The sequence below is a fragment of the Solea solea genome, chromosome 17 (assembly GCF_958295425.1).
Source record: "Solea solea chromosome 17, fSolSol10.1, whole genome shotgun sequence".
Taxonomy (NCBI): Eukaryota; Metazoa; Chordata; class Actinopteri; order Pleuronectiformes; family Soleidae; genus Solea; species Solea solea.
The window spans coordinates 16542735-16557197 of NC_081150.1; the positions used below are offsets into that span (position 1 = coordinate 16542735).

General features: G+C 41.3%; 1 protein-coding gene across 7 annotated transcripts; it reads right to left on the bottom strand.

The window, feature by feature from the left end:
* Window positions 1–600: 600 nt before the first annotated feature.
* max (myc associated factor X) lies at window positions 601–12057 on the bottom strand. Of its 7 annotated transcripts, none has more exons than XM_058612738.1 (5): window positions 11857–12057; window positions 11540–11566; window positions 5674–5781; window positions 3763–3895; window positions 601–2426 (listed from the first exon to the last, which is right to left on the bottom strand). In XM_058612738.1, exons 1-5 carry the CDS (start codon window positions 11890–11892, stop codon window positions 2239–2241), a joined length of 492 nt encoding a protein of 163 aa, XP_058468721.1. In that variant the 5' UTR covers window positions 11893–12057; the 3' UTR covers window positions 601–2238. The 7 variants fall into 7 exon arrangements, with proteins under 7 accessions (XP_058468721.1, XP_058468719.1, XP_058468722.1 ...); XM_058612736.1 differs by having other exon boundaries at window positions 5656–5781; window positions 11857–12054; XM_058612739.1 differs by having other exon boundaries at window positions 3772–3895; window positions 11857–12052.
* Between the last annotated feature and the right edge of the window lie 2406 nt (window positions 12058–14463).

Genomic DNA, 14463 nt, shown 5'->3' on the forward strand with positions numbered 1-14463 from the left:
CGTTGTTATGGAATTACTTTAAGGGTCACATTCAAGGAGAAAACACTTCAGACACCTTAACTTAGTGATTTGCAAAGTGTGGGCTGCAAGATTAATCATACAAATAACTTAAATTATTCAATCTCAATGTAGTTATTTAGGTTCAAATTAAATTATTTTTAATTTGAGTTGCTTTGTAAACTGTAATGTTGACGTGGACAAATTTATGGATAAATTACAGGGTTGCTTTGAGCTGTCGAAAGAAGTTCATTATTCTCGCTGTGTAAATTGTGAACGACCTTAAAAATTAAGGGAATTGAAGCTTAACACTATTTGTTAGATTCACTTTTTCCAATACAGTCAGTTTTCCTGTATTTATTTGGGTAAAATTTAGCTTAAATTGTCATGAAATTCTTCAAAGTGCAAAGTGCCTGATCTGAAGTTCAAATCTTTATTTTCTGCCCATTAATCACCTTCGAGGATTTTTCCATTTTGTTATCTCAGGATTACAAGGCTCGTTTTCTCGTAATCCAGTTGCATTTCATTTTAGAATCAAATAATTGATCCATTATTCGTGCTACAACCCTGGAATAAAAAAACGAAAGACACACAAAGGACATGTTAAAGGATAAAATAGTTTATTTTATAGTCTCATAGTAAAGGTAGGCCTCAACTTGCAAGACAATTGTTGGCAGTATGTACAACATACTTGTAATTTCCATGGAATGGAATCGGACAAACAAAAGACCTATTACACTAATTATATCCTCCTAAATAGAAATAAAATGGAAACAATATACATACTTACACACACACACACGTTTCCTAGACAAGCAAAAAAATGTTTTCTCTTTTTTGCCTGTGGGTCGGGGGGAGGATCAGCAACATTGATTTTTTTGATTTTTTAAACTGTTTAAAGCACAACATCGACAGGGACTCGATTTCTGCTTCCTTTTACTGCAACAGACGGGAAAACTCTACCGTTTGACATTCAATACCTATTATTATTATTATTAATATTATTATTATTAATATTTCATAGCCTTTAAGGAAAACTACAAGTGACAAATAATTTCCCCATGACTTTGTGTGATTTTACTACAAAATGCATAACATATTTTTGAAAACATCAAATCAATGCTCCTTTTTTTTTTTCTGCTTCGTCTTTGTCTCCGCAATAATAATAATAATTATAATTATATAATATAAAACGAGATGCCTAACGTATTCAGCCACCTAAAGTCATTCACTACTTCAAGCTAAAAGGACAAAATACGGTACAAGTTTTAGGAATATTCTCCTTTCCAAAACATCAATTCTCAACAAAAGGAGTTTGTTTTTTTGTCGTTTTTTCTTCTTTTTCTTTTTTTTTTAATCTGTGTGTTAACAAACATGTCGGGCAGAAAACCTCTGTGATCCAGTGGGCCTGAGGTGGATAGCACTTTTCACATTCTTCAGTGGAAATAAAAACTAAAACAAAAAAAACATAATCTACAAAGGTTTTTTTTATTATCATTATTATTATTTCATTTAAATTTTTAAAAAGGTAAACTTCTCCAGGACCTTGTGTCTAGGTGTGTGTGTTTGAATTCAAAACAGGTTTTTTTTTTAATCTTTCAAAATCAACAAAAACAAAAAGAAAAATATATAATAATAATATAGCAGTGCTTGGAGGAGTACGCCTGGTGTGCCCTCCCCTCCCAGTCAACACAGGTACGTGGAAGAGGAGAAGGAGGGGCTTTATTGAGGGTACAAAAAAAGCATCAAGTCTTTACGTAGCCAAGCTGCCTCTTTTTTGGGTATTCGGACTACTGATGTTGCGCTGAGTGGGGGGGGGGGGGGGGACTGATGCAGAGCCCGAAAATAGAGAGGGGTAAGAAAAACCTGAAGCTCTCTAGATGAAACTGAAGCAGTTGTCTTCCTACGCTGCTGGCTTCCTCTCTTCTGTTCGCAGAGAGCAGGGTGGAAAGAAAAAAAGATGGAGGGAGGATTGTGATGGAGGGGGTGAGGAGTCTCCAGTGAACTCACCCACAGACGGACAGTGAGGGAGGCTGCGGGTGATAGTTGTTGGCACGAGAGGGGGGGAGGTGGTTGTTTTTCTTCGTCGATTGAGCCTCAAGAGCTTCGGAGGCTGCGTCTCCTCTCGCCCTCCCTTGTGCTCCGCCACCCTGAGCTTTGGGCCGGAGGAGGGGATGATTATGATGATGGTGGTGGTAATGGTGGTGGTGGTGTTGGTGGTGGTTTGAGCTGCACAGCTTTCTAGCTGGCCTCCACGCGCAGCTTCTTCCTGTTGGGTGGCTCCTCGGCCTCCGACTCGGAGCTGGAGTCGGAGCCGCCGTCGAACGCGGACACGGCGCTGCCTTTGGGGTTGGTGTACAGGCTGCTGTCGGACGAGGAGTAGCTGGACTGGAGCTGGGCCGAGCCCTTCACCTTCTCCAGAGCGCGGACTGCGGGGGGAAGACAACGAGAGGGAAGTCAAACTTGGGGAAGGAAAGTAAAAATAAAAATAAACAGCCTAGAAGCGCAGCAGACCGAGCTGAGGTAATGACCACGTGGTACAGCAGAGGGCACTGAGTGCAGCTCATCTTTACCTAATTATTTTCATTATCGATTCATCCGTCAATTATTTTCTCACTTAAATAGATTAGTTAGGGCTTTATAATTGTAGAAGACGTCAAAATGACAGTGATCTCAAATGTCCCGTTTTGTCCACAGACCAAAATGATTCAGTTTGAATGATTTCTTTGTTATTTGGGGTAGTTTTTGTCCACATACTAATGTCCCAAAATCAGCATCATTAATCGAGTGGAGCGATAGGATTTTGCTGCAGTGTTACGTTCTGGTTTAACTGAACCTGCAAAGATGAGTCATTCCCCATTTTCTGTTCCACTATTCACTGTTTCCTCAGAGAGTTTCTGCGGCTATTTTTCCCCCTAAATGCAGTGTAATAATGTGCAGATTATAATCTACAGTTCAATTTTTTTTAGGTGTCAAGAAGAGCTAAATTACCAAAGTGAGTTGAGCAGAGACTCCGTGACAGTGGGTGTGAGCTTAAGTTGCTTGTTCTTGACGTTGGAACAGTACGTTCTCATGTCTACATCATTATTAAGGGGGGGAACGAGTTTACTTCCAGCCTGAAGCTGAATTGTCCAGAAACAAAGAGACGCCTAAAGATTTCTCTCATTATGGAAGGACAGATGCACTAAGATGCATAATGTAGACTTCTCATTTTCCCTCGCACACAGAAGAAGCCAAATCTCACGAGCAACGAGGCTCACGTTTAATCACTGGGGTTCCAAATTCCAAGGACTTTCCTGGGCCGAATGTGTTGATACAGATTAAGATGGGAGGGCAACTTGTCAAGATGTAGGTGGTGCTGCAAATTAAATGAATTCAAATGGACAAGTGATTGTCCTTGGGATCTTGGTTCAACTCAGTGTTTGTCATTTTTCTTGGAACGTATTGTTCTGCGTTTTTAGCCATTTTTCAGCTTTTTAAATGTTTGGTTTTTGGACAAAAGACATTTTATGAACCGAACGATTACCCAAGAAAATACCTTAGTTGCAGACCTAGCCTTGTCTACGTAGTCTAACAAGGGAGACATTTAGTTAAATAGCAACTTCTTACTTAACTTCTTTCTTGCACAAAATTGAAGCACTTTCAATGACCCATGTCTATTTAGGCCTTGAAATATTTATTGGTGCATTCTTGAACCCTTACAGTTTTTGGTTCTGAAAACCACAGGTACAACAAGTGAAAATCTCCAGTTCCATGAGTGCTCACTTTTGTTACCTTGCTGCTCCAGCAGTGCATTCTGTCTCTTCAGGTCGTCGATGTCCTGCTGGTGTGTGTGATTTTTTCGCCTCATGTACTGGATGTACTCTGTGGCTTTGTCTAGGATTTGAGCACGTGACGCCTGTTTGGTAGATTGCGGTTAGTGACACACGCAAACACTGTAGCAATGACGCAAGTTTTCTTGATCTGTGTTACATTTTCTAACGCTTTCATCCATCCGCACACACCATGACACGACACACACACACACACACACACACACACACAGAGAGCAGAGGGAGGACGTGGTGGCAGGAGGGAAATCTAGGAACCACATTTGACTACTTCTACTGACAGAGTGTTTGGGTCGGTTACAGCAAACACAAGTAGTGCTGTCGGCTATTTAACAGCAAATACAAGTGTGACATCAAATATTTACAGTCCCTTACATAGGATTTGCTGCAGTTTTGTTGAAACACCACAAACAAACTGATGCACGTGAATTATGACACTTCCGTCGTCAAAGCCTGAGCAAGTACGTCCGCAATGGCTCGAAGGAACGTTGGGTCCAGCCGGTTGTGGGTCGGTGCCATGACACAAAAAGTACTACTCAATTAACTTTGCCTTTTAAATCAACTAAATGAACAACTGACCCGAGTTGTTTGAGCTTTTATTACTCTATTCAATGTGTGTGACTATTATTTTGGCTATCAAATATGAACCCAAGTGGTCATGAAAGGAGATCGGCCAGGAAATTTGACACTTGTAACTGTGTAAATTTTATTTCACAAAGGCCTGCCTCTAATTTTCAAAACAAATTTATAAGCCTGAGGGTGAGCTCTTGTTACGGTAATACATGCTGTCCACACTAGCCTGGAAGAAGTTTAAGCCCCAAAGACCGAGAATTGATGAAATCGCAGGTAAAAGATGATGATGCTAACACCTTAACCTCGTCATCATTCTCATTGGTTGTTATTTCTAATTTCCCAGTTTCAAGCTGGGATATTATCATAGAGTCTGTATAGGACAGGAGTAGCAACTAGCCACCAGGGGGCGACTCTGCTAGTTGGAAAAAGAAACCCATTTGAATGGAAGTCAGATCATGATTTCCTATTTAGAGGAAAACAGAGTAAAGTACAGCCCACTAGAATGATTGACAGCTTGTATCTTCCAACATGTGCCTGGTTACAGGTGACATGTGAACGCCCGGGTTCAAAAACTGACGTGTGCTGGTCACATGCCAGTTAATATCTAAATCTTAAATCCAGATTAGTTCAGATATGGCGCTGAAACACCCGTCTGGACACAGACAGTTTCCGTAGTATGAATGCAGCACTTCAGAGTCAGAGCTATAACAGCAGAAGGAGCCTTAACAGAGAGAGAGAGATGGGCGGGGGGTCGAAGAGTGCAGCGGCTGCAACCCGACACTTCATACAGCATCCCATGAGTCCCCGCCCTTCTCGCTGCGTGTTAATCCTGAAACTAGTGTTTTAAGAGAAAAGCAAACACTAAGTGCCCGCTTACTGAAGCTGCTCCAACACTCAAAGTCCTGGATGTCAAAACAGGAAGAGAGCAACAAAAATGTCCTCATAATAACTTCCTGACACTGGTCCAAGTCTTTAGACTGCATCACTGTCTCGCTGCTGCCAATCTGCCCTCTTCCACCATCTGCCCTCCTCCCAGTCCAACTATTTCCCTCCACTGACACGCAACACATTCACCCGACGAGGACAACAGTGGATTTTATATTCAACACAAATGTTACGCGTCATAGATTTTTTTTTTTTTTAGCAAACACAGTAGCAGAATAACGATTATCAAAATAAACGCAATCATCATCATCATTCATAGTGGGTGCATAATATATGTGTGTGTTTGTGTGTGTTTGCAGGTGGAACTTACAGTCTGGGCTTTACCAACCTTTTCTCCCTGCAGGGCGGGAACAGAGTCCCGGAGGCTGTGAAAGCTGTCTTTGATGTGGTCCCTACGTTTGCGCTCCAGCGCATTGTGGTGTGCCCGTTTGTCTGCCTGCAATGACAAGAGTCACAAGGCCTTGAGCCGGGCAGCGGAGCAGCGTGGGTAGAGGACAGTGGGTGTCCAGCCGTCTGTGGTCAAACCTACACCAGCCGCTCTGCTGCCAAGTCCTGCTCGGCCTTTCACGACAACAAAACACTGTGCTTTTGTCATTATCATTTCAAATCCCCCAAACCTGTACAGTACACACATTTAGTTAAATCTATAACTTTCTATCAAGAGAGGGAGGTAAACTACAGAGAAATGTGTCGGCTGTGTCTCCATCAAGAAAATACTAAAAGCAAAACTGGAAACGACTCATTTCGCAATCTCTAAAAGACTTAGGCGATAATGCAACAATAAATACTGTTATAAATGCTTTTTTTTTTTTTTTTTACAACAGGTGAGGCCACAGATTAGCTTGTTACTTTGATATCTATGGTGCAGAACCTGAAATACTTCCACATGCTGCTTTTAAGATACTATGGTGACATATTTTGCTTGTGTCCTTTATTTTTACAACAAAAAACAACATAAAACCTCTTTTTTTTTTATCTAAAGAGCCAAGAGGGATTTCAAAAGAGGATCTAAGGCCAAGCTGTGTTTACAGCACTCTCCTGGACCACGCAGATGTTAATTTGGATGGTCTGATGCTCTTCTAGGCCTGCATATTCTGAACTGAGTTTTAACTATCAAGTTTCAATGGATATCAGCCCTAGTGAAGTATGCAGTCAAAACTGAGCAGCTTTAATCTGTATTTATCTTTCATCAGCTAATTGTTTGGCTGACATCCTGAGCTTTTAAGTAAATTTTTAACAGCTCACTTTGAAATACATGCAACGTCAAGAAATTGAAAAAAAAAAAAACTACATAAATGCATTAGTTCAGTCATCTAGCAGTTAATATTGGTGTTTTAATTTGTGACTGGAATATTCACGTTTATATCATAAAATCCCATTGGAAATTGTCAAAAACTGCTGCACTGCAATGTAAAAGGTCTGACCAACGCACAAAGAAATATTTTTAAAGCTTAAAACAAGTCCACATTCATGACCAAAAAAAACTAATTATATATTTAGAGCAAAAACTAACTAACACAGAAAAATAAGAATGAGTTTGTGTATGCACCAAAATAAACTGCTGAAAAACTCCAGCGTCATCACTTCAGGTTAGAGTCAAAGTAAAAACTAAGCACATTCCTGAGCTCTACTGTGCAAGCGTCAGGTTTCAGTAAAACCTGTAAGTGAATAATGAGACAAACTGAAGTGGAAATTAATCACCAAGGTGGCCACAGAGGCCAATAATCAATCTGAAATGTCACAGATTCATTTCTGTCGACAGACACCGTGAACACCTTAATAGCCTGACAGGGCTCCCCGTATTAAAAAGGTCAAGAAAAAAAAAAACACACATCATTGTTATTAATATAATGACAACGTTTTACTGAGACGACGTCAGAGTACTATCGTGTATTTGCTTGCAGCTTAACAGTCAGGCTTTTTGAGCAAAGAAAAAAACACCAATGTGTGTTTAACAATTTTCTCCTTTGCATTTTACACGTACAGCTAATATACTTGATTATTAAAATAGCTGGCAATCAATTTTGTAACTGATTAACGCCCTCATCTCTTGGTTTAATGTCTAGAATGTGTATTGAATCAGTTTTCCGCTTTCAAAACATCTCGTCCTCACCTTAGACATCCTCCTCCTACTGACAGCGTCCAACACGCTGCAAATTTCACACATTTGCATTCTAATCAGGCTGTAAAGGCACAAGATGGCTGCCAAAAACCACATGACCAGAGCCAGGCTGGAGAACAACCTGTTCTGTTTCTTTTGAGATTAACTATCACAGCCTCCTGTCATATCTTATTATGGACTAATCCACATCATTGTCAGGCTGAGACATCAGCGCAACTCCAGCCCTAATTTAAATATTCCAAACCAAGTTTCAGGGCGACACGAGTGGTTGTGACTTATCACGAAACTCAGTCCGTCCACAGCACAGATGACAACAAAAACAGTAGACACCTTGCATGTTTGGACAAGCACGCCGTGTACGTGCCACAGGGTCAGAGAGAGACTGTTCAGTGTGACTCGAACAAACAATATATATATATATATATATATATATATATATATATATATATATATATATATATATATATATATATATATATATATATATATATATATATAAAAATTCCCTGCATATTGCACACAGTATCTGTCTTATGATTAGTCTGGCTGGCATGGTGACGGCTACGCCTATTGCACAAAAAGCCACAAACCAACCAGGAGGCATAAATCCACCAGGACCATGTGCCTCCTTACATCATACAAACAGCCACAGTGGAGCATGACTCCACTCCCTCTGTAAATTCTGGCATAAACAAATGCAGGACTCTCGGCATCGACAGCGAGTGCAATTAAAAAAAAGTCTGGTGGCCAATTTTCCATGGCTGCAACTGCTTTCTGTGAGTAATTAGGACACAAGATTGACTCATGACGGATCAGATTTGATATTCAGGTTTGCATTCCTAACCTTAAGTGTCACAACAACAACGGGGAAAGGCCATATTTGTGAGAAGGAGATGTGCAACTGTATTGATCCCCGACTGGGGGGAATTCATCGCAGCAAATCAGTGAGTGACGTGTAGATCTGGAGGACAGAGCTCTTTAGTTGAAGATAAAAAGCTGCACAGATTCTGATATGGCCGTACTCAAAAATATCTGATCATGGATCACATACTGAAATGGCACAGGTGTGATTTGTAAAATCAGAATTGGTGATCAAAGCCCTCACAGCCCTGAAAAGAAAATCAGACAATGGAGTCACATTTTCTTCCTGATATGATTTCAGGTGCAGAGTGGAAGAGCAGGTACCTGCTGCTTCTGATGGTCGTCTCATATTCTCTGCATGAAAGCCTGATGCTAGTGGAGAACTCAACAACATTAGACTGGGCGGGAGTAGGAACATCGTTGGCATATAAGAGAACATATAATAGAATATAAGCTGGAAATTAAACCCATGCAAATAACTCTAATGCCCTGGAGTGTGTAAAATTGTTTGTGTATTTGGTCACTTTGCATACAACCTGCTCTATGTTAATAAGTCAAACATATGCACTGAAGTCTACATTAGTGTATGGGATCACCTGCTGCTTAGATGGTTATCTAGCGGCTTTGAAAAGGATCCTTGCAAAGATTCAGCTCTACTCAAATCTGACTGACCCAAACCTGGAAAACCAGCTGCCTGTGGCCTCACCATCACTACCATCTTACACCAGAGGCAACAAAAGCAGAACTACCCTTCACATCATAGAGGTTAGTGTGATGTCCCTTTTCAGTGAATATGCATGGCTCTCAACAAATAAAAATGCTGGACAGTATTTTGTCTTTGATACACGTTACCCATTTTTCTGGGAGTGTTCCTCTTATCTCACCAAGAAAGGCGTATCTGCACCACCTACTTTTAGTATTACATTCAATGTCTGCAATAATGTACAGACCATCAGTGCTTCAAAATGCATTTCTTTATTAGAATGGAAAATGAGTGTAAATAACACCTGGCAAAAAAATGGGATTGTGGAAAAAGGAATACTTCATGTACATTTTGATGACAGATGGGCTACATTTTCCAGTCTTTTTCTTCATTAATTGGAGAATACGACAATTGAATAGTAGTATTTGCAGAGCAATTTTTTATGAGCAAAGGCGTTCAGGCATATCCAAGTATCTGCAGATTAAGGCCACATTCAGGAAAAGGTCCAACTAAAACCACAGACTTTTAAAATTGAACATGTTAATCCCACTGAAACTGTAATAACTGCATTTCCCAAATTGGACTAACACAACCAGATAACAAAATTAAGTGACGGATTATGGAATTAATTTAATATATATGAAGTTGAGGGATGGTAGAAAAACATGCGCAATGAAGCTCGGCCAAAGTAGTTTTTTGTTTACAACATCATAAGTCAGGTAAAAATATTTAATCCTAACGTGTTGAAAGCTGGCATATCGCCACCTCGCTGAGCCGATCTGCAACTGAGCTGACAAATGCTTTGAAGTCAAATGTTGGACTCAAATAAAAAAGCCTATATCTTATCTTCATGTCAATCATGCATCCGGGTTGTTGAATATAGCTTTTAAGGTGCATCGATGCAATTGTGCATGAAGCTTAACATGACTGCTCTCCCTGTGGGCGGTGCAAGCAATCAATGTGATTTCATATCTACACACAACACTCTTCACCCAGTTCAAAGCAACGCCACCTTGAAATGCACGTTTGCGAACTACCTACAAGAGTTCACATAGAGGAGAGGTGTGCGTCTAAAGTAAACACAGGACTAGACACACAGTCGCTGGCTGTGTCCATCTCTTTGTGTGTGTTTGTTAAACAGATGAGCTGACAGTCGCTCACTGTATGTGTGAGTGTGTAAACGTGTAAGACGTGACACTGGCTTTTCCTCTTCTCTTTTTTCCCTTCTCTTAAGTGTGCATTTATAATCGAAAAAATCTACTACGGCAACTTAATAGCGCAAATGGATTTAACATATAATGAATATGTTGTATTTCAGGATTTAATTAATGTTGTGTGAAAACATATACTACTGCTACTGTAATGGCAATAGAGTGCAATGTCATAAAACCATCTCATGCCTACATACAACAGTGCTTGCTGTTTTTCCAGTCGGTAGAAGCTGCGGCTCGGCTGTGCCGACACAGCAGTTTTGTTTTAGAGGACAGAAAAAAGCTCAAATTAATATTCATCTTATTAATTAGAAGAATTTCATGAATACATAGTCATGTGCATGAGTAGATTGAGCATTGTGATATCGTTGACCTGACAGTCATAATCAAATCAAGTGGCCAGTGAAGATGCACATGCATATTTTTTAAAATGAACATGATTTAAATTTTTAAAAAAACAAATTCTGCTTGTGTAGTGACAAACGGCAGTCTGTGCATTAACCACATCGGGCACGTCGCGGTGTGTGTGGGGGTTTTATTTTCTTGCTGGTGAGATGCAGCTATACGTCATTCATTTAGGGCTGCCAGCCTTTCAGTGGCCTGTAGAGAGAAGATGGCTCTAATCACTGGCTGCAACACAGGAAAAACATCCCGAAGCACCTCTTCCTGACACGAAGGCTTTACTTGGCGATGCAGGCGCGGCCGCAGCAGCCTCGCATTGGACGATGCACATATCAAATGAACTAGTCTCTTTTTAAAAGACGTGATCTACACTCGTGTGATTTCCAAAACATACGCGGAATCCCCGGAATGTATAGCATAGTGGAGTGAGGCGGCGAAAAGAACCGACGAATCAGGCGCGTAATATAGCAAGAGACTAATATAAACAATCATGCAACAACAACATAAAAAGCCTTTGAAACGGGATAAAGCTTTGGTCTAAATATAGACGTCGTGTCACAGTCTTCCTATGGCCGCGCACGCACTGGAGGGGGGGGGGGGGGTGCAACGCACTAACGATAACTGCTGCAATTATGGTAATAAAACATACATTTTACAGGACGGAAAAGTTTCCGTGTACAAATGTTAATTCAAATATAGCCGTGTACACAGAGAGAGGGGGAGAGCAACGCTTTCACGCTATCTTCCAAGTACCAACCACCTCCACTTCACTGCAATATTACCAATCAATTAAATACAACATAAATTAATGTAGATTGAGATGGATAAGATTAACTTTGCGACAGCTGTGAGACATTTTAAGACACTGGACAAAATCCCCCCCAGCATTACGCACCACATTGTGATATCTCGGTGAGTCTTCCTGCAAAGAGACAGAACAAAAAGTACAATTGTAGCCATAATCGTTCAGTAAAACGTACTGATTCGTTTAGGTCACTAGAAAGTAACACAAATAATGTATCGTATTAACAATGCGCTGAAGCAAAAGTGAATAAAATGATAGTGTTGCTTTTATATTAGCTCGAGTCCCGAGCAAAAATAGCTACTGGTGGCTAACGCTAGCTGAGAGGCTAGTTCAGCTAAAATCAGCCAGCTAGCAAAGGGAATACACACACATAACGTCCGTGAAAGACGAAAAGTCGCCATACTCACGTCACTATCGACTTCGATGTCATCGTTATCACTCATTCTTCGGCAAAATGGTCTTATGTAAAGAGACGGGAGGCTAAAAAAACAACATGAATCGTCTTAGCACCGAGCGGCGCCTCCAACAGTCAGACAGCTAACAGCTTCACGTTCTGTTTGGACAGAACCGAGGTGGACTCTCGCGCCGTCTCCACGTGACTACACTCCACGCACGAGCCTTCCGCTGCATAGTGCGCATGCGTCACACTCCCGGGGCTTCTGGGAAATGTGGAGGTCGAGATAGTTTTCCCACTGTTTCGCCAAGAAAAAACAATTCTCTCCGGTTTTTCAATTCATACAAAAGCAAAAACACCCATTTGTGATTTTATGATCTTAAATGACTCTATTAAACGACTTTGACGTAATTTAACAAGATAATATTTTTTATTCACAAACTACAAAGCCCAGAGAGTGCCCGATAGATCTCAGCGTCTTTTCCCCGAGAAGCATCATGGGAAATGTGGTTTGGCTTGTATTTGAGTTTCACAGGAAATAAATAGGGCCATGGCTGAGACACGTGGATTTGAGGAAAACACTCAGGACTCTCACAAGCCCGTGTCCAGTTACAGCAGCCAGTACATCAGTCAATCACCAAACAAGACAATTCCTCTATAAGACAGGCCACTGTTTATATATTTTTTATTCAATATTCCCTTTATTTATTAATTTTTTTCTTTATTATTGCTGTAATAAAAACTGGCAATAAAAGAAAAACATTATTAATAAAAAATGTATTGGTTAATTTTGCTTGTGGTTTTCTCCAGGTTCTCCAGTTTCCTCTCACAGTTCAAAAACATGCAGATTCGTGGGATTAGGCAAAGTGGACATTGCGCATAGGTGTGAGTGAGACAGTGCATGGTTGTTTGTCTCCATGTGTCCCTGTGATGGACTGGCGACCTGTCCACAGTGTACCCCGTCTTTCGCCCTATGTCAGCTGGGATTGGCACCAGCCCCCCCCCTGTGACCTTCCCACATAGCGGTAGAAGACGGATGGATGTTTTATGTGAATTGATCAAGCCATTTTAAGGGTTAACCTCTAACCCTTTAGAGGACATAGTTACAGTCAATGACTAGTCTGCACAGTGCACACCTACTTTGGACCAGTATATCTTATATCACACTGATGGAGGAACATAAAATGTTATGTCGTGTTGGGGGCGGGTGACAAGACAAGGCAAATAATCTGCTCTGGTGCCTCCTTTTTGCATGAAATTGTGCTGTAGATAAGGAGCTTACACCGTGGATTATTCTGCTCTGCAACAGTGGATCAGTCATCAAAAAAAAGCCACGGCAGTAGCAGCTTCATCCGTTCCCCCAGCAGGTCAAGAGGCCACAGCAGCTGCAGGCGACACCCTGCCCTCCACGGTTTTAGACCGGCACTGACCTCCATCCTACGTTTCTCTGCCACGACCTTCTGGATCTGCTTAACCCCCCCCCCCACCGCTGTACTCAGTCCTGTCTGCCCAATTAACCCCACATCTACTATTTCATAGAACCACGCTGCATGTCCTGCAGCAGCAGCAGCAGCAGAGCCAAACAGGGTCACGCAGAAATATGGTCGGTAACTGTATAGCCCCATTTAAAAAGGATGACAACACAATAAGGCCAGGCTTAAATAATGCATCTGCTGCAGTGAAGCCTCCTCAGTCCTCGTGGATGACGGCGAGAGAGAGAGAGAGAGATCGTCTCGCTCCGTTTGTGCACATTTCAAATGAACCCAAGGGATGGGTAGCGTTACAGGAAATGTATGGTAATGAGGCAGCGCTCGCAGAAGCTGATATTTCTCTCAACTGCCTTCTTACCACAGACTTATTAACGCTGCTTCCCCTTCCCCACGAAAGGGCCCGGGCTGAGTTATGAGCCAGTGATTTAGAGCCACGATAATCAGGCGGCATCGAACTCAAACACTGGTGGCTGTGGCTGAGTGTTTAGGAGGAAAATGTGTTTTTTTTTAATAAATAAATCCAGTCATGTGAGGCTGTAATTACACTTTGGCTGATCAGTCCCAGCAGACACTCCCTCCCCCCCTCGGTCTTTACAGGGCCAGGCTGTTGAACCATTAAAATGCCCTCCTTTTGTCCCTTTCTAGCATATTGCAGACTACACCGAGGGCCCCAGTGTTGTTTCTGCATGACTTATGAAAGGGGGGGTGGGGGGGGTCAGATACACCACCACATGATGGTGTATCTGTTTTCTTGAAAAAAACAAAACAAAAGCTCACTGGGTTTAAAAGTTGCACTGCGTAAAAGTGAGTACAATCACCTGATGAGGAAGCCATTTTGTGCCACCATGATTTGAAAGATGCTTAAATCCGTGTTGCCACCAATGGTATGGTACAGGGGGAGGAGTTAGACCCGCCAGAGTCAGCTGATGGTGGGATGTTTTTGTATCGAGAGTCTGATTTATGGTGATTTGATCGCATCAATAATTACAATTTTCTTTTCCTTAAAAGGGTGACTGCTATATTTAGCTGCTATTGCTAAAAACATTAATAAAAGTCAGGACAGGCAGAAAATAAAGTGTTTTTTTCTTTGTCTAGATAACACTGTAAAGAAACTTAAATAACAGGCTGGG